Genomic DNA, 19,117 nt, shown 5'->3' with positions numbered 1-19,117 from the left:
ATGCTTAGTCAGTTTTCCTTACGTGCAGTCTCCATATAATTTCAAAAACAATTCATATCTGCATGAGATCACAAAGTCACTTAAAATTCATATGTTTAAGTGAAGGAAGCTCTAATTTATGCTCTTCCTTTGGGGTCAAAATGCAAGTGTACGGTAAAGTAGCCATTTAATTTGTCATTGCCTAAAGCCTCCATGCTAAGTGGGGCTTGCATAGTGTCTCTTGCTGCTTCTTGAAAAACTATAGACCTTGGTAATTCCTGAAGTTAAACAATATTTTTTTTGGAAGCATTCCTTTGTCCTAAAATGTTGGGTGTGTGTGTGCATGCAAGAACCCCTCAATCCCTGGGCATTCCACAAAGGATAATATCAGCACTGTATTTAAAGTGGGTATTGTTAAGATGTTAGTATTTAATCAGATTTGTATATTTATTTGCTACGATAAACAATATTAAACTGTAGAATAGAGGAATATTTACTCAATATGCTATTTGCAAATTTGCAAGACCTTGCAGTACATTTGATGATCATTATATTTGGGAATACTTTCTTGACTTAAGACTTTATAAAAAATGAAATTTAATTACAAATGATTTCTACTTAATTTGTGCCAAGTGTATGTATCTTATTCGTAATTTTCCTTTCTCAAGTCCTTCAGTAAATCATTACTTTTTCTCCTGATTTGATGTTCCAATTTGTTTCATTGTTTTTCTTTTTAGGTGAAAACTCAAATTTATTCCCAGAAATGCCACCTACTGTTTCAAAGGAGGTTGAGGATGAGGCCAATAGCTATTTCCAAAGGATTTACAACCATCCTCCCCATCCAACATTAACAATTGATGAGGTTTTGGGCATGCTTAAAAAATTTCAAGAATCTCATAGTAAAAGAGAACAGGTAAAGCTAAAACATCCGGTTGTGAATGCTTGTAGTTGTTGAATCATTAGTATGAAATCTGGAATAACACTTGCTTTGTTTTTCCATGTTTTATTTTGTTGTTATTAATTAATAGTAATAGTGTATCGAGGAAGTAGAACTTTCTCCACCGATGATACTTTCCAAGATTGTCTGTGTATTTTATTGAGCACTATGTATTAGTCTTTTCTTATTTATGTGTTAGCAGTCACCTTACAATTATTACCTTGCTGTATTCAATTAGTAATCATGCAGGCCATGAGGTTTACAAAATACTCCCCCATGGGGTTATATCCTAAATTATTTTTTTTTCCTTAATTAAATAAATTTAACTCATGGATGATATTTGGAGCCTTTCTTCTTAAAGACATAAAATTATTTTTTATACTTAATGAAAAGCTAAAACTGCTGGCAAATGTGATGGGGAACCAAGGAGGTGTTTATCAACATCATGTGGCCAAGGGCTTCCATTTGGGACTAAGTTTCAGCTTATCATTTCTTAAAACACACTCCAAATATATTTTGATATAAGCCTTTGAAAATAAAAATGTCTTAGCACAAGGTGCTGAAATGTTTTGATTTCAAGTGCTGTAATATGAAAAAATATGAACTTATGCATCCAGAATCATATTTTAAAGTTTTTTCCTCTACTTTTAATCATATATTAAATCACATATTTGTGTATGTATGAATATGCAACAAATCTCCGGACAAATAAATGTATTATTATTATTATTATTATTATTATTCTGTATGCATAGGATACATTCCCAATATTTTTCTCTTTAAATAGGAAAATTAGGGTTTTTGAATCATTTCAACCAAATCTTCATTAGAAACATGGCATATCTCCAGTCCATAACCCATGCAGTATAACCCTTATTGCTAGAGATATTTGCAATGATTAGATGAAGTGCTCTCCAGTGGAGAAAGTAATTTTTGCAGAAAAAGCGTATCCATAGTATCTTAAACTAAATAAAATTTCAATTCATGCTACCCTTTACCCTGCACAGAATTATGGATGCCATCAGTGTCTGTTGGGCATGTAGGCATTTGTTACTTATCTCATCTATTCACCTCCCCTGTAAAAACCTTGTCCTCCCCTTCATAAACGTTGTCAATCCAACCCGATACTGACCGCATTTCTATTCTTGATCGTTTTTCAAAATAGGTAAATTACACAAATAAAACACCTTCTGGCGTGACTTGGCGAAAAATTTTCATATTGAAATTAAAAATTAACAACTTAGCTTTTCCACGTGGAAAATTTTTTTATTTACTAAATACTATTACATAGGTAAATTACAGTTAATGACATTTTTCTTGTTTCCTGGTGGTTGCTCCATGACATTTCAGCAGTAACTTAGTAGTAGTAATAAGGATGATTGTTTGAATGACTATTTGTGCTGAAGTAAACTTTTAGGAAAGTTGAAGGAATGAAAATAGTCTTAAATACTTAAAATTGTAATATTCTGTGGGTTAGTAAATTGGTCATTGAGGCAACATGATGTGTATTTCTTAGAAGGAATTTGACATGTGGGTGTGAGGGTGGATGGTAAGAACATCAAACTTTTAGGTATGTTAGAGGAAGAGAGAAAGATGTTTGGAACAATTCAAAGAAAGCAGAAGTCTATTCAGGGCACATTGAAGGGCGATGAAATGTTGATAGTGGGGAGAGTTTGGGAAACAATGTAGAGGCAAGAAAATAATAACAATTTTGAATGGAATAAACAGGGAAGTAGGAAGCATGTGAATAATATTTTGATTAGTATGTTAAAGTATTTATTCAGCAAGGGGTTGTGTCTGGATGGTATTAGATAGGCCTTAAAAATATAGCTGCTTAGGTGGTGGATCCATCCAAAATCTACCTTGCCAGTTGAATAATAATATAATAATGAACCTGTAGGCAGGAGAACCTGTAACCAGGCATTTTCTAGTATACAACAAATATATATTAATAACAGAGTGAGTACTAGTATTTGTTAATATTCTGCATCTAAAGAATTTTTTTGTCTAATGTTTCTCTAACTGATACCATTGCTGATCAAATCAATAAGATGAAAATTCTAATACTTTCCATTTGGTCTCTCTGTATTTCTAAATTATATAACTCTACCAAATAAGACCATTAGGGTCATACAGATGTTTAAATAAAATAATTGTTGGTACATTTACCACCAAAGCAGAGATTAAAAAATGGTGGGAGAGATATTGATTTAATAAAGGTAATTTAAAGTTAATGAAGTTTAAATTACTGCATCAGACCATTGGAGAGTATTTTCATAGAATCATGGGAGTTATTGCTATACCTCCATCTTAATTATGCCACCAAAAGTGAGAGAACTTGGTGAAATTAAAAACTGAAAATTTAAAAACCCAGGTCACTACTTCTGCAATTAGGAGTCATTGTAAAGAAATGTTTGAGTCAGTACTTACAACAGCATTTTAATGACACTTATAAACTGCAAACAACAAGGATCAAGCCCTAATGGATTCATATTTATGGACTAAGGGATATACTGAGCATTGTTGCATGCTTTACCAGTGCCTGTTGCTTAGTGTATGCCTCATCTTACTTTGTCCTTTTTGGGAAAAGGCAAGGTAAGAAGAGGCAGGAACTAAGCACTATGGGGCAAAATTTCATAGGTCATAATGGTGCATATTTGCAATGCATTGATTATTGATTGATGCACTTAGTTCTGGAAATATTAATTTTAGTAGTTCCATTCTAAATAAACTGTGGATACAGGGGGCCTACTGTAAAAATGGTTACGTTCATTTATTAATGATATGGAGAAAATAATATACTGATCATTAATTATGCTTAATTTATTGCTTTTCACACAATTCCAAAAAATGAATTTTCTAATGACTCAAAGCTATTTAGTTTTCTTGGGTGATTAATTTTTTATGTCAACTTTGGCTTATTTATTTTCACATTTTTTTATGTTGTTTAATATAAGGAAATGTAAAAAGGGTATGATTGACTTTAATATATTTTTATCACTTGTATTTATTATTTTGACATTGATTTTTCAGGATGTCTTCAGTTGTATGCTCAGAAATCTCTTTGAGGAGTATAAGTTTTTTCCCCATTACCCTGAAAAGGAATTATATATAACTGCACAATTATTTGGTGGAATCATCGAACATGGTCTTGTAAGGTAAAGGACAAATTATGGTCAATAATTAAATATTTGAACTTATTTAATTCTCCACAATGGGTATCATTGCAGATGCATTTACTTTCTGGTGTATTGTTTTAGGAAAACATTCAGTACTTGACGGATTTATTTTAGCTTAGTATTTGGACAAAATTGAATGTATGATTTATCTAATGTTTCCAATGGAAGGTGATCAAAAAACTTATTTTTAAATTAAGTGTTGACCAATTAAAAGTGACATTTGTAACTTTTTGGTGCAAAAACATGGAATTTAATGTAGAGTTTTTGGAAGTTGATAAAAGAATATTTTTTTCTTTTACAGTTATGTGACCCTGGGCTTGGCACTGCGGATTGTTCTAGATGCCTTAAAAAAACCACATGGGACAAAAATGTATTATTTTGGTATTGCTGCCTTGGATAGGTTTAAAACCAGGTTAAAAGAATATCAGAAATATTGTGAGCACATCAGAGCCATTCCATCATTTCATGAATTCCCGGCCCATTTAATGGAGGTAAGACATATTTTAAGGATAAGCCATACTTGATAAGCCCGCATTAGTGAACTCTGTATTATCAGGACTCTCAGGCAAAAAAATAATTGTAAATGTGAATAATTCAGTCATTTACTTTATTTTACAGCTTTTTGGATGACATAATATACATGGATAGTTAGATTTTTGTATATTGTCCTCTCTTGTAAGGCTAAGCTATTTTTTCAATGCACTTTTAGTCGCTAGATATATATTTTACCTGCTCAAAATTCATCACCAGCCCAACAGTTTGGGAGAGCTTGAATGAGTCATGTCAAAAAGTACATAATAAAAAATTCTCTTAATATATATATTAATAGAGAGATGTTATCACTATATATATCCATATACTTACATTTGATGCATGTCAATAAAATCTTGCACAGATGTTTTCACATAGAGAAAAAATTCAAGGTATTCCACGGAAATTTATTTTAAATAAATTTTTGTGGAATAACAGTGTCATTTTAGGTGAATAAGAAAAATTGTTTCTGTGGGGAAAGCAAAAACAAAGTTTTGCTTACTTCATGACACCTTCCTAATTATATCATTCTTTTGTTTCAGTATGTGATGTATGGGCTTCGATCGCAAGAGCCTCCAACTCGACCACAGGGCCCTGTACTGCCCTCAAATCTTGCTGCAATGGCAACACCAATGCCTTCTCCTGTGGTCACCACTTGCTACAAAACCATCACGTCCACAACCATCACAACTACCACAACAGTTGCAAAGTCTACCACAAGCACAGCACCTATTTCAGCAAGAGTATGCTTCTGTTCATTTCGTTTAAAATATTTGGTGTCATGGTATGCCCTTGAGATAAAAAATGGGTTTGATTGATGGGAACATGAGGAGCCAAATTAAAAAGCTCTTGGATATCAAATTGTGACTGAAGTGGGAGGAAATACCCCAGTCAAGAAAATTAAACCCCATGAAAGTGTTCTTCCATGAATGCATGAAATGCCTGTAGTGGTCCATTTTGATTCTGCTATTCTATTTATAATTTGATTCCGAATTTTATAGAAGCAATGGTTTTGCTCTGCGGGGAGTTCGGTATGCTATATGTTGCTTTTTATTAATGACTGGAAAATGCCTATCTGTTTTTATTCAGTGGGAAGGACTAAAAAGATGGATTCAGCAGCTTCAGAAGGACAGTTGCATGTGAAAGCTTTAGTGATTGAAAATTCATTAATAATTAAATACTCATTAACCTTTGAAGATGCTTTTCCTTGACTCTTTAAAGAAGATAATGTAGTATGAGAAAGTTAATCCTACAATTTAGTGGGTAATACCTTGCAAAAATATATTTAATTGTTTTAATTTCTCAATGTGTTAACTGGTGTAATGGTTTAGAACGTTGAATAGATTGATTATTGAAAATTATAAGGTAAATATGAATTGTTTGTTTTTTTAAACAGCCTTCCATTGCAAATGCTACAAACATTGACACCTTGTTAGTTGCTACAGAAAAAGAGGAAAAAATGACCGCACCCCCAGAATCTCTTCAGGATAAAATTGCATTCATTTTCAACAATTTGAGTCAGTTAAATCTTGCTGTTAAGGTCAGTTAAAAAAGGTTTTTTTATGTATCTGTTTTTTTTTACTCATTTCATTATGTTGAGTATGAATGATTTTTTTACTTGTTTTTCAGTGTGAAGAATTAAGAGAAATTGTGTCTGATGAGTATTGGCCATGGGTATCTCAGTATTTGGTTATGAAAAGGGCTAGTATTGAACTTAATTTCCATGTCCTCTACTCTAATTTTTTGGATGTACTTAAAGTTGCTGAAGTAAATAAAATAGTTCTGAGGGAAACATTTAGGAATATCAAGGTTAGTAATATTATTGTTTCTGTTTATTTTATTTGTGTTTCACTTTTTTAAGGAGAACCTGGTGGAGTTGAACTAACTATGTTTTTGAACTTTTCAGGTTTTATTGCGTAGTGATAAAGGTATTGCCAATTTCTCCGACAGATCACTGTTGAAAAATTTAGGTCATTGGCTTGGAATGTTAACTCTGGGAAGAAATCTACCTATTCTACAAATTGACATTGATTTAAAATCATTATTAGTTGAAGCTTATCACAAAGGTCAACAAGAGCTTCTGTATGTGGTACCATTTGTTGCCAAAGTTTTGGAATCCTGTGCCAAAAGCAAGGTAAATCAACCTTTGTTCTTCTTTGTATTATTTGTTTCTTAAGTAATTTTCTAAAGACAAGGTTCCCATTTTTATTTACTGAATGACAACTTATGTATAAAGTCTATCCTTCAAATGGAATGTGGTGCAACTGCTTCATAATTGGTGTTTATGAAATAACACACTTTCAGCTAATGCTGTTGAAGAATATGCTAAAAGTATCTAAGTGGTTAATTTGAATAAATGAAGGCTAGTAACAGTGTGAAATTTTATTTCTTTAATGCATGCAATCCCTTAATGCCATTCCCCTTTGGATTGATCCTACAGTATGCCTGATTGCAAGTTATATCAGAAAATACTCTTTTATAAATGTCGTCCATGTGTCCAGTTCTTGAATATTTATTTATAATATACCACACTAGAAACATTTCCCTGCACTCATCTTATTCATGCATCTCTTCTAAGAGGACAATTATATAATGATTTTTTTAGCTGCCTTAATGCTCATATTTTAATGTCGTCCATCATATCATCTTCTACATACATTCTATAAGTACATGCAAAATGATCCATTTGTTTAATTAATATGGGGTGTAACCTCACGCAGAAATAATTATATCCATTCTCCATGCTATATGCAATTCCATTTCGAACCCATTAACTTTTATTTATTTGCTTGTTATATTGCTTCCTTCACTAAATGAATTGGTGTAAGTATTCAACAATTATTGATGTGGTTTTCATTTTTATTGTTCACATTTATAATTCATGTACATTTTATTATTCCAGGTCTTTAAGCCACCAAATCCATGGACAATGGCAATAATGAATGTATTGGGGGAATTACATCAGGAACCAGACCTCAAATTGACATTAAAATTTGAAATTGAAGTCCTTTGTAAAAATCTCAGCATTGATGTTACTGTAAGCATTGATGATGGTCTATTTTAATTCCTATGACTGTATTTGTACTCATTCACTTTATTTTCCCCAGGATTTGAAACCTGTTGTGTACTTGAAGGACCAAGAAAAGATAAGAAACATTGAATACCAACTCTCTCATCCTAATAAAAAAGTAGAACAGATTATTCAACCAGCCATGACTCAAGCACCAAGTCAGCCTCAACAAGGTATCATTAATCATGTCCTTAATCATTTTGCTAGCTGCTGAAACAAAATTCATTATCGTTTTAGTTTGTGTGAGCCCATGTATCATGGTAGGTTACTCCTTGGGCATGGATATATGCCCAAGGACTAACTTGTAAATGATTACATACATGTGTAAGAATAATATTGCTTGGAAAATATGGTAATTTATAAATAGCAATACTTTGTTACTATTATAGTTAAAATAGGTTGGTAACCAATGTATAATAATAGTAATTATTTACTTGGGTTGGGACTATGACCTGGTCAAACTGATATACAGGCAAAGGAAACTATCAAGAAAGTTTAAAAATCATATATGCTGTTACGATGGTTAATGATGAACAAGTGAACCAAAATATAATGTCAAAAATATGATAATAATTAATTTGCATTAGAATTGGCCTTTGATTTTCTTTTTACTTCTATAACCTGTGTATTCTTTTTTTCAGTTGCACCAAGTTTACCCTCGGAGGAAATGAATCAAATTGCAATAACTTCACCTTCAACACCGACTACTTCAGTAGCCCATACAAATACAACGCCGACTACAAACTTGCCAGCTGGACCACCAGAGCCAAGATTTAGTTATATGGATATAAATGTGTCTAGTATTGCTGAGCTTGGGCCTCACATAACTGTAAATAACCAGGTGAGCAGTAATAGCTATTCATCTTGAAAATATCATCCAGCACAGTAGTTTTTTCTTTGTTTCAGTCATAAGTTGTTTCTCTTACCTGGCATTTTTTTTATTTCCGCCATTTAGCTTGCCCTTTTTCAAGCCCATCCTCAGCTCAAGCAGTTTGTTCGTCCAGCCATTGAAAGGGCAGTGCAGGAGTGGATCCTTCCTGTTGTAGACCGAGCAATAAAAATTGCTCTTACGACAGGCGAACAAATTGTGAAAAAGGTGAATTTTTTGTGTTAAAACCCCTTATTGAATACAAATAGGTAAAAGTTGACTTAGACTTAAAATATTGTCAATTTCCTTGATAGGATTTTGCTCTGGACCCAGAGGAGTCAAGAATGAGAGCAGCAGCCCACCACATGGTCCGAAACTTGACTGCAGGCATGGCAATGATCACTTGCAGAGATCAATTGCTTGTTTCTATTGGTACAAATTTAAAGACAGCCTTCATGACAGCCTTAATGGTAAGAAACATCAATTTATTTTCACTAGGATTGCCTGTTTCATGAATGAACTCTTTTCAGTATTTCAAATGAAGAAAATCTATTTTGAAAGGTTTTCTTGTTGTATTACTCACTAGGGATTGAGCATATGGACTTAGTGTCCATGTGTAAAAAAATATGAAAAAGAAAAAGTTCCGGTACCGCAAAACATTTTTCTGGTCCTGCATTGTGTTGTGAATTTTCCTTTCCCCTCCTTTCTTCATTGCTCACAATTTTTACTTATTCTGATGTTTTACGTTTTTCTTCAGAGCAACCTATCTTAGTATTGTCCTCCTTCCGCATTTCACATACATATAAGTAAAAACTACATTAAATGAACTTATAGTCTTTTATATAATTTCCGGACTTGGATTTCTGAACTCAGCCGTCTTATCCTTCTAGAAAGATTTTTCTAAGTGTATATCTCTCCTTTAAGGAATTTTTAAACAATATTCAAGTGAAATAATTATTATTAAATGGCAATGGGCCAGACAACAGCAATGGTTTAATTTTAGGTAATTCAAAAATGCTCCCACCAGATAAATGGTAGAATATTCATTTTAAAAATCAATTGACGCATACAACAATAATCAATGTATTAACAAAACTTTACTGATGAACTAATGTAATGAATAATGTAAGTATTAAATCTTACAGTTTTGAACAAAAACAAGGAAAGATAGAGTAAAAAATGAGCTTGTAATTTCCATGGGGCGTTTAGATTTTATGTAAATTCAAGGTATATTCGACAGATTCAGGCGAGATGCAGTTGAAGTTCGTCATTATGGGAAAAACAAAATTGTACTTTGCCACAGATTTAATCCCATGATCAAAATCTGTGGAAAAGTGCAAATTTTGTTTTTCCGATAAATTCAAGGTTTTAGGAATGTAAATTGGATGTTTAGATAGCATTGGTAAGTGTGGACACCTGCACACATCCTAAAAAAATATTTAAATTTGAGGACTAAGTAATTTCAGGGAGTTTTAATTCCAGGTTTCACTGCAGCTCCTCTGACTGAATACTAATTTATGCTGAGAAAATGCATTTGTCACTTAATTCATAATTAAACCTGTGTACAGAAATGCAAGTAATTGGAACACACTGCATAGACATTAAAAGCACAAAGTTATTAATCAACTTATTTTCTTAAGAAAGCCGTACATTTCCTGGAAACTTGAACACATACCGTTAGAAAATTTGTTGTCTCCTGTGTAACTTTATGTAATTTGCATTACATATTGAAATGAAATTATTTACTTTGCAATTCCACACACTTTTTTGTGGAAGTGTGTGGAATTGCCAAGTCAATAATTTAATTTTCAAGCATACAGTTATACTGATTAATTAGCTTTTGAAAAACTAATGTAGATGTAATCTATTGGTTTTATGGTTCAACCTTTTAGACTGTTTGCCCTCTGTTACTATTATTCCTTCTTCCTTATTATTGTTTGGTAATTACCTAAGTAGGTTTTCGGTGTATACAACTACCAAATAAATATTTTGTCTCTTAACAAAACACTACCCAACATCATACTGTACAAAAAGTCTCTTCATCTCTGTGTACTTCCTTCCATCCTTCATCCCATCGAACATCCCTATCCTATTCCTGCCCTTTCCTTGCTTGCCTCACATTCTCCCCTCTATTACATGTCGTCAACATCCCACTTCCGATCAATATGCCCTTCATTCATTTTTCCTGCCTCCTTATGATTTCTCTCAATAATCCCCTCTAATTGCCCAATTATGTGATTTAAATTCCATTTGTGTCCTTTCTATCTCACAATCAAGAATGCCTGGATCTAAGCTATTTCCATCTCTTTCATTTTCTTTTTCTGCGTCTAATTTTGCTGACCTAATATATATACCGTATAGACCCTCTATGCATTCTTTCTAGCTTGGTTGAATATTCTCTGATTCAATTAGTAATTTTCCTGCTGTATTATTTAATAATGTGCACGGATATTCAGATATTATACCCTGATGTTTTTTTCACCCTCCTGAACCGTGTACTTAATTCGCCCTTATTTTGTAAACTACATGTTGTTTCTCTGCACCTTACACCATGCTTCTTTTGCCAATATTAGATTCATGCCTCAGTTTATTCATCTCTTTTTACTGTCCTAGTTCTCCTTACCTTCTTCCATTTCCTTATCTTTTCTATCTTCCCTATCATCTTGTTTCTTGATCCTTGATATTCTTGTCCTTTTCCTATTTACTGTTCGTATCGTTTCATATGTGCCTTTCTATATCTCTTTTTTTTACCTGTTCCTGTCCTCCTTCGAATGTTCTCCCTGCCCTTATAAATTTTCCCCCTCTATTTTGGTTCCCATTTCTTTTCCTGGTTAATTTTTCTACATTCAATTTCGACCTCCATCTTCTCTGATTTATCCTTTTGAATCATTTCACTTTATATTACTAAATAATGATCTGATTACTTAGTACCTTGTTGTGTAAAAATCTCCCTAGCATAAGTATCTGTATGCAATAGAAAATTATATTGATATCAGATTTTAGAAAATTAATACATCCTTCCAAATGTTCAGCCAAGTTGGTTACAATTTTATCGCTGACAAAATGCATGTGTTTTTCATTAAACTTTCCCTATTTTTATGAATTTTTGTAAAATTGTATAGATCTTCTCAAGTAAAGTAAGGGAATAGTAGCATTTGTGTTAAAAATAGTCAAAGTCACCTGCAGGAAGTATAGTTATACTCGAGTATTACTATGTTCAAAACTTTTCAGATACTTTTTTAACACCTATTTAGTCGATTACTTCATGAATACCCTCTCTTTTCTTAATCTCATTCATCATGATTTACTGAAATAATTTTTTTGTGGAAAACATGAGCCTAATTGATTTTTTAATTAGTCATCAGGTACTTTTGAATCATGTAATGCTTAACTCTTGATTCACTTTGTGTGAAGGAAAGGCTGCTGTCATCTATTATTCTGTAGGAGAGTAGTTAGAAACTATACTATTGACTAGATTTTGAATGAAAGGGAAATAGACTCTGCTCTTCATATGATGTAAACATGAGGTAAAACAAAGTTAGGGTGTGAGAACTGCAGTGCCCCATGTGTGAGAACTCAGTCTGGTGTGTGTATTTATTTCATCCATTTGTACTTGTAATTGAGGTTCTGCCCATTATTTTGTACATTTTTATTAAAAAGTTTCATTTATTTGCATTCAGCATTTTTCTATCTGAATTGTTTGTTATCACATTACCCTTAGTATTGTCAGTTTTGAGAAAAAGTCAATCATTGAGTGGTCTAAATCTGCAAAATCAGTAAAGTAGAGAGAACTGTACAAATTATTTAAGCCTTTAAATGCTACTTGTCTATTCCCCTCTTTCCTCAATTATATATATTATTTCCTTTCTTCCATGTTGTAAATAATATTGTTTTTAATCGAAAGGCCTGAGCAGTGATTAGTGTTTTCTCTACATAATTCTTTCGAGATGCCTACTGCATACAGAATTTCAGTAGACTCATTCGTATATTCTACCTACTGAAAATATCATCAGTTCTTGATGATTGTCTTAGTCAGTAGAACAAAAAATGGAACTTTTGTTTTGAACAAATGATCAATATGCAGGGAGAAATTCTGAAAAAAAATATGTAGGGCAAAAAATCATTTTGAGTTAAACAGATGGTTATGAAGTTATAAGTACATTTTCATTTTAGGTAAAAAAGCAGTATCTAAGCATTGTGTTGGTACAAAAATGGTAATCGTAAAATATTTTCGCATTTCATGAATAAAGATTTCAATTGCAGGGTGCAACACCACAGCAGAAGGATTTTGCTGATCAAGCAGCTTCTGTTGCTGCTCAAGAAAACATGGAATTAGCTTGTGCCTTCATACAAAAGACAGCCATTGAAAAGGCAATTCCTGAGATTGACAAGAGATTAGTTAATGTAAGTGTTGTTGGATCTTTTTAAAAACATTAATGGCCATTTGTAAGTTGTTTACTTCAAACGGAAATTGATTTTTACCTTGCTTATTGTCTGTGGATGCAATTGTACATCAAATCTGATTTGTTGATGATCTTATAACATTTCTAAGAAATCATCGCTTGAATTTGGTAAAAATGCCATATTTATGTTAAAATAATTACATTTGTTTGAAGAACAACAGCATATTACATGATCAAAAAATATCTTCATAAAATAAATGCAAATGTGTATGGTTACCTAGTTATAGATAATGATACTGTTGAGAAATGGTGAAAAATGCCAATTGTAGTATAATTTAATAGATATTCTAACGTTTTTTATGTATGAATGGAAGTTATTAGGTAATTTTTTTGGTAGCTTGTGTCCTTATTTTATGTCTAAGATGTCTGGGTGATGGGAAATGGAAAAGAGGGCTTAAATTACTCAGTTTCATCAAAAATCCTCGACAAAATCGAGAAGTTTGAATTTTTTTGGTAATTTTGGAATTGACATGAAAATCTGAGATGTGTTTGGAGTTGGGAATTCTCAATGAAAGTGTAATTTATTTTAGTATTGTTTGCCCTAAACATTGAGCTAAAGGACCCAAGTAAGAACCAAAACTACAAAATGGGCCAACCTCATTTTTAGCAATGGCAGTGTTGTGATAAGGTATGATCCCCAGGAAAGTGCTTATTTAAATTGTCATTACATTAGAGAAAAATCAGGAAGAAATTATTGTATTTTAATCTGGAAAAACAAGAAAAATTCTGGAATGAGGATCTGTAAAAAGAATGGCCATTGTGCTCTTTCTCTCAAATTTAGTTGATCCTTGTAAAGTAGGAGTGAAGAAAGAAGGCACAAGGCCATAGAGCAAAATCATTCTTCAAATATTTAATCAACATTCATTAGTATTGCTTTTATTTTAGTTCACTTTGGGGTTCTATTTCTCCTCGTTTAAATTAGTAGAAAGCCATGTACTTAAAAAGAGCTTCACCACTGTGATTAGTATCGCTGTAGCATATGGCTTAATTTGATGCTAATGTGATGAATGTGATATTCTGATTACAACTTTTGGTCAAGTGGTTATGCATATTGGAATGATACAGTGAACCCAGCTTTTTAATTGATCCCTGTTTAATACAATTTGACTTCTAGAGAGTAAATGCTAAATTAAGTTATTTAAAAGTTTCCCGTTCAATACCAGGTGCATTACTGTTTACATTAGTTTTCTTTAAACTGCAGATTTCAGCAGTTTTGTTTCCTTCATCTATAAACCTGAAGCATCGTGAACATTTGCAGTAGGTAGCCTAAAAGTATTGTAAGCACCAAAAAAAATAGCATACCTATAGTATCTGCAATAGCAGATACATACATACATACATACATACATACATACATACGAGGGTCATCCGGAAAGTAGTACCCGTTCGTGAAATAAAAAGACAAAAGTAAATATTAACAAACATAAAAAATTTTATTTGAAAGAGGATACTTTAAACTACTTCTCAACATAATCTCCAAGCAAATTAAGGCATTTGTCATAACGTGTGACAAGTTTCTGTATTCCTGCTGCATAGTCCTTCGCCGCCAGCTCATTGAGATACGCGAGGGACCCATCTTGCACAAATTTTTGCATAATGCAGATGGTGTTTAACAATTTCATGAACAATTGTTCGAGAAACATTGGGAAAATGCTCACAGATGTCATCAATTGTGACGCGCCGATCGTTCCTCACGAATTCGTCAACTGAGCTCACCAGTTGGTCTGTAATGACAGACGGTCTCCCCGAACGCTCATCGTCATGTGTGTTCCCCCTCCCCATGTTGAAGTTGCGACACCACCGCCGAACAGACGACTCATCCATTACATTGTCTCCATACACCTCCTTTAATTGGCGATGAATATCACATGGGCGAACGTTTCTTGCATTGAGGAATTTAATCACTGCCCTCACTTCACAACTGGCGGCGTTCTCAATTTTTTTAAACATTGTAAACAATCACAGAAACAACACAGGCAATGCTAGCGTCACGCAACTTGGCTCAGAGAAGGCAGACAAGCCACTGAAGCTATCTGACCTCGTCCAGCGGCTACTCGCGTCGTCAGCACTTCATGCGGCACGAACGGGTACTACTTTCCGGATGACCCTCGTGTGTGTGTGTGTGTGTGTGTGTGTGTGTGTGTGTGTATATGGAATGCGACGCTTATCTCCGGAAAAATTTCAATTGGAATTTCCCGCCATATTGTAGTCCGACTGGAGGTTGCGATTGACATTCTTGAAAGCTTTAGGCATCTAGTAAACAGTCATAACCTCAAAATGGCCGAGATGTTACATACTCATGCAGAGTACAATCGAAAAGCCACTATTATCGAAAGTGTTCGTGCAGGGCATTTGCCCAGTGAAATAGTTCGATTCTTCGGGTATCCCAGATCAACTGTTTACGATATTGTGGCTAAATATAATGCTTCAGGGAAGTCTGGGGAAGGTCTCACTTACCCGGCGAGGAAACCTCATTCCAGGAAACGCATGTCACGAACTACGGCAGTCATCGAGAAGGCTCAGGTGCTGATTTCAGAGGACGCTGGGCGTTTGCTAAGGAAATTGGCATCGGAATTGAATGTTAGCGAGTGAACAATGCGGCGGATTGCAAAGGATGACCTACAATACAAGTCGTACACAATAAAGGTGCGACAGATGCTGTATGAGGCTGCCAGAACAAAGCAGATTGCTCGCTTTAACCTGCTATTGTGTTCTCTAAAAAATGAAGCCGCGAAGGGAATCAGATTCTGATTAAAAAAATTTCACCATTGATAGGAAGATCAGCGGGAGAAATGATCGCTGGCTCGCCCATGACCCCAAGAACATCCCGATTGTTGCTCGAATAAATTTTCCGGTTAGTGTTCATCTTCTAGGTGTTGTGTCCAGTTAGGGTGGCATCGTGTCGCTGCATTTCTTTGAAAAGGGACCAACTATCACAAAAGACGTCTTCATGGGAAGGCCCAGGAGTAAACGGCTTGACCTAGAAATGGTGGTAGTTGTTTGAAAAATATAACTCTATCAGGAAGTATGCAATCTTTAAAGCATATGTTTGAAGTTTGAAGATGCTACGTAGTTTAGTATTTGTTTGGCAGCCACTAATAGTGAACGTTTTCTGTGAATTTGTGAAAATGGAGAAAATAGGTCATCGTTATGTGATATAATACTTTTATTTGAAAGACCTCAGCCCAACCAATATAAAAGCTTAACTGGATTCTACTCTAGGTGAGTCTGCTCCTTCGTTACAACATATTGGGTAGCAGAGTTTAAATGAGGCCATACGAGCTGTCAAGACGAACATTGCATTGGTCGACCAAATGAGTTGACGACTCCAGAAACGGTGAAGAAAATCCACAAAGTGATACTGGATGATCGTCGACTGAAAGTGCACGAGCTAGCAGGGATAGTAGGCATTTCAAAAAGTGCGGTGCATCATATATTAACTGAAAAGTTGGACATGAGAAAGCTGTATGCAAGATGGTTGCCGCGTTTGCTCACACTAGAGCAAAATCAGTGTCGTGAAGATGTTTCAATGGATGGCTTTAGTTTCACAGCAACAAAGCAGAATTTTTGCACCATTTCATAACCATGGATGAAACATGGGTCCATTACTTCACACCCAAGACAAAATAACAATCCAAACAATGGCTTCAGTGATAGCAAATACCATTTCATCTGCAGGCAAGGTCATGGCGTCGGTTTTTTGGATTAGGGTGGAATAATTTTCATTGACTATCTTGAAAAAGGAAAAACTATCAACGGCAAGTATTATGCAAACTTATTACAACGTTTGAGTGAAGAAATGAAGCAAAAGTGGCTGCATTTGGCGAAGAAGAAAGTGTTGTTTCATCAAGAAAATGCACCAGCTCACAAATTCGTTTTTGCATTTGCCAAAATTCATGAATTCAAGTTTGAATTGCTATCTCATGCACCCTATTCACCAGTTTTAGCCCCTCCCAGATTATTTTCTGTTTGCAAACTTGAAAAAATGGCTCAGTGTTCAAAGATTCTTCATCTGTGAAGAAGTGATGTCGGCAGTTAATGGCTATTTCAAGGAGCAAGACAGTTCGTATTATGAAAAGGGTGTCAAACTAATTGAACATCGCTGGGAAAAGTGCATAGAGCTGAAAGGAGATAATGTTTAAAAATATATTTTTTTCCAAAAAATTTTCTGTTTTCTTTGTTGGGTCGGGTACTTCTGGGATTACCGTCGTATCTGCAAATTTTGAAGAATGTCGTGAAACCGTGGATGGTAACTGTGGCCTCCAGGAGACAATATGTCTTTCAACAGGATGGTGCACCAGCTCATACAAGTTATTTAGTCCAAAACTAGCTCTCAGATAACTTTGATATGTTCTGGTCAAAGGAGTTCTAGCCATCGCATAGCCTGGCCTTGAACCCCCTCGGCTATTATGTTTGCAGCATAGTCGAAAGAGTTACCAATAAGACGAGGCACCCTAATGTCGGGTCTCTTCACACCGCCAATGTAGCAGCACTCGCTAATATATTGACAGCTCTGTTTTAAAGAGTGCGTGCGATCGATTAGGACAAGATTGGAGGCAGTCATTGCAGCTGAAGGGGATTACATTGAGTAATGTTACTCTTGGCATATACCACTACTTGTATGTAAAAGGATTTTCGTTTGCATTTTTGTTTTATAAATTTGCTTTTAAAGTAAAGTTTCAGTTTTCCGGATTTAAGTGCCATGCCCTGTATTTTGGATAAGCAGTATTTTCAAAATATTTGGAATGTTTCATTTAATTTTGATGCATATGTAAGTGCATATATTCTCAGAAGTAGGATTCAAATTAAATCTTAGAATTGAAGCAAAATATTTAATAATTTTGACCCCACTCCACAAAACTCTGTAGTAATACATATAGTATACCCCCCTGGAGAAAACTATTAATTCCATTCAATGAAGTTGTTGAATAGAATTGTATCTCTCATTACATGTCTAATTCATTTTAGGTTATAATGAGCTTAATATAATGACTAATCTTTCTGATAGGAGTTTGAGCTGAGAAAGCAGGCGCGTAATGAAGGGAGAAGGTACTGTGACTCCACAGTACTCACATACCAAGCTGAGAGGATGCCTGAGCAGATAAGGTTAAAAGTTGGTGGTGTAACACCACAGCAAATGGCTGTATATGAAGAATTTGCACGTAACATTCCTGGTTTCCTACCTCTGACGGAGAGAGATGCAGCCATGTTCATGCCCAAACCAGTTACTGTAAGTAAATAAAATTATTAATTTACTGGTCTTTTTGCCCTGCTTGCCTAGGATGAAAGGGAATTTTTTACTATGTTAATTGTTTAATTTTTGTAGGAAACTGTAACACCTGCATTTACAGCTGCAGCTCCCCCCCAAATGGTAAGTTTTTGTTGTGAAGTAAGATTTCCTTTGAAGCAATTTTAATTTATCATAACTAATGCTAATTATTTTAATTTGGAACAGTCATATGCCACTGATGATATTGGCAACATTTATGACAAGCTTGTGAGTGAATTGGAGCATTGTCTACAGCCTATTATTGTCTCACAAGGAGAAATGGCCCCATCCAACTGTTTAGTTGTTGCCATGAATGGATTGTCAGATACCTTACTGATGGCAAGAAGAAATCGAGATCCAGTTTCTGCCATTGCATTAATACAGAAGGTAAATTTGGTTTTTATTCTGTTCTTAAATATCATTGGTGCACTTACAGAGTATTCATTTGAAAGTTATAAAAATACTGCATGTATTCAAGGCATTAAGAGGGAGATCTTTTACTTTTCTGTTCCACAATTTATTTGCTATAATAATAACACAAAAAGTGCTTCTTTTGTTGTTTAATGTTTAAATCTTAGGTTTTCATGATAAGTACATAAAAAGGAAACAAAAATGTCCATTTTAACATGCCCAATGTTTGCAAGATTAATAATATTTATTGCTATATATGTACAGATTACTGGACAGAAGAACAGAAAAGTTAGGGTGTTTTCAGTTATGGATAATAAGTTATAAACTTCACTTCATTTATTTTATGTTGACTACGACCAATGGTCAGAAATTTGTTAAATTAGGGTCTCAGAAAAATAAATACTTGGTTA

General features: G+C 34.2%; 1 protein-coding gene across 3 annotated transcripts in view; it reads left to right on the top strand.

Moving 5' to 3' along the window:
• Not1 (CCR4-NOT transcription complex subunit 1) overlaps positions 1-19,117 on the top strand; it is a 79,365-nt gene that overhangs the window by 28,303 nt on the left and 31,945 nt on the right. For all 3 annotated transcript variants that reach the window (XM_071590395.1, XM_071590393.1, XM_071590396.1), the window contains exons 14-29: positions 717-892; positions 3,950-4,074; positions 4,397-4,586; positions 5,169-5,369; positions 6,023-6,166; positions 6,256-6,435; positions 6,533-6,760; positions 7,529-7,663; positions 7,734-7,869; positions 8,338-8,537; positions 8,652-8,792; positions 8,879-9,034; positions 12,828-12,968; positions 18,036-18,257; positions 18,354-18,398; positions 18,483-18,683. In XM_071590395.1, the coding sequence (XP_071446496.1) occupies positions 717-892; positions 3,950-4,074; positions 4,397-4,586; positions 5,169-5,369; positions 6,023-6,166; positions 6,256-6,435; positions 6,533-6,760; positions 7,529-7,663; positions 7,734-7,869; positions 8,338-8,537; positions 8,652-8,792; positions 8,879-9,034; positions 12,828-12,968; positions 18,036-18,257; positions 18,354-18,398; positions 18,483-18,683 (2,621 nt within the window). The remainder of the gene's footprint in view (positions 1-716; positions 893-3,949; positions 4,075-4,396; positions 4,587-5,168; positions 5,370-6,022; positions 6,167-6,255; positions 6,436-6,532; positions 6,761-7,528; positions 7,664-7,733; positions 7,870-8,337; positions 8,538-8,651; positions 8,793-8,878; positions 9,035-12,827; positions 12,969-18,035; positions 18,258-18,353; positions 18,399-18,482; positions 18,684-19,117) is intronic.

The sequence above is a fragment of the Hetaerina americana genome, unplaced genomic scaffold, assembly GCF_022747635.1.
Source record: "Hetaerina americana unplaced genomic scaffold, ioHetAmer1.1.p SCAF_4, whole genome shotgun sequence".
Classification (NCBI taxonomy): domain Eukaryota; kingdom Metazoa; phylum Arthropoda; class Insecta; order Odonata; family Calopterygidae; genus Hetaerina; species Hetaerina americana.
Note: the sequence above shows the minus strand (reverse complement) of the source record. Positions and strands in the feature narration are given on the sequence as shown.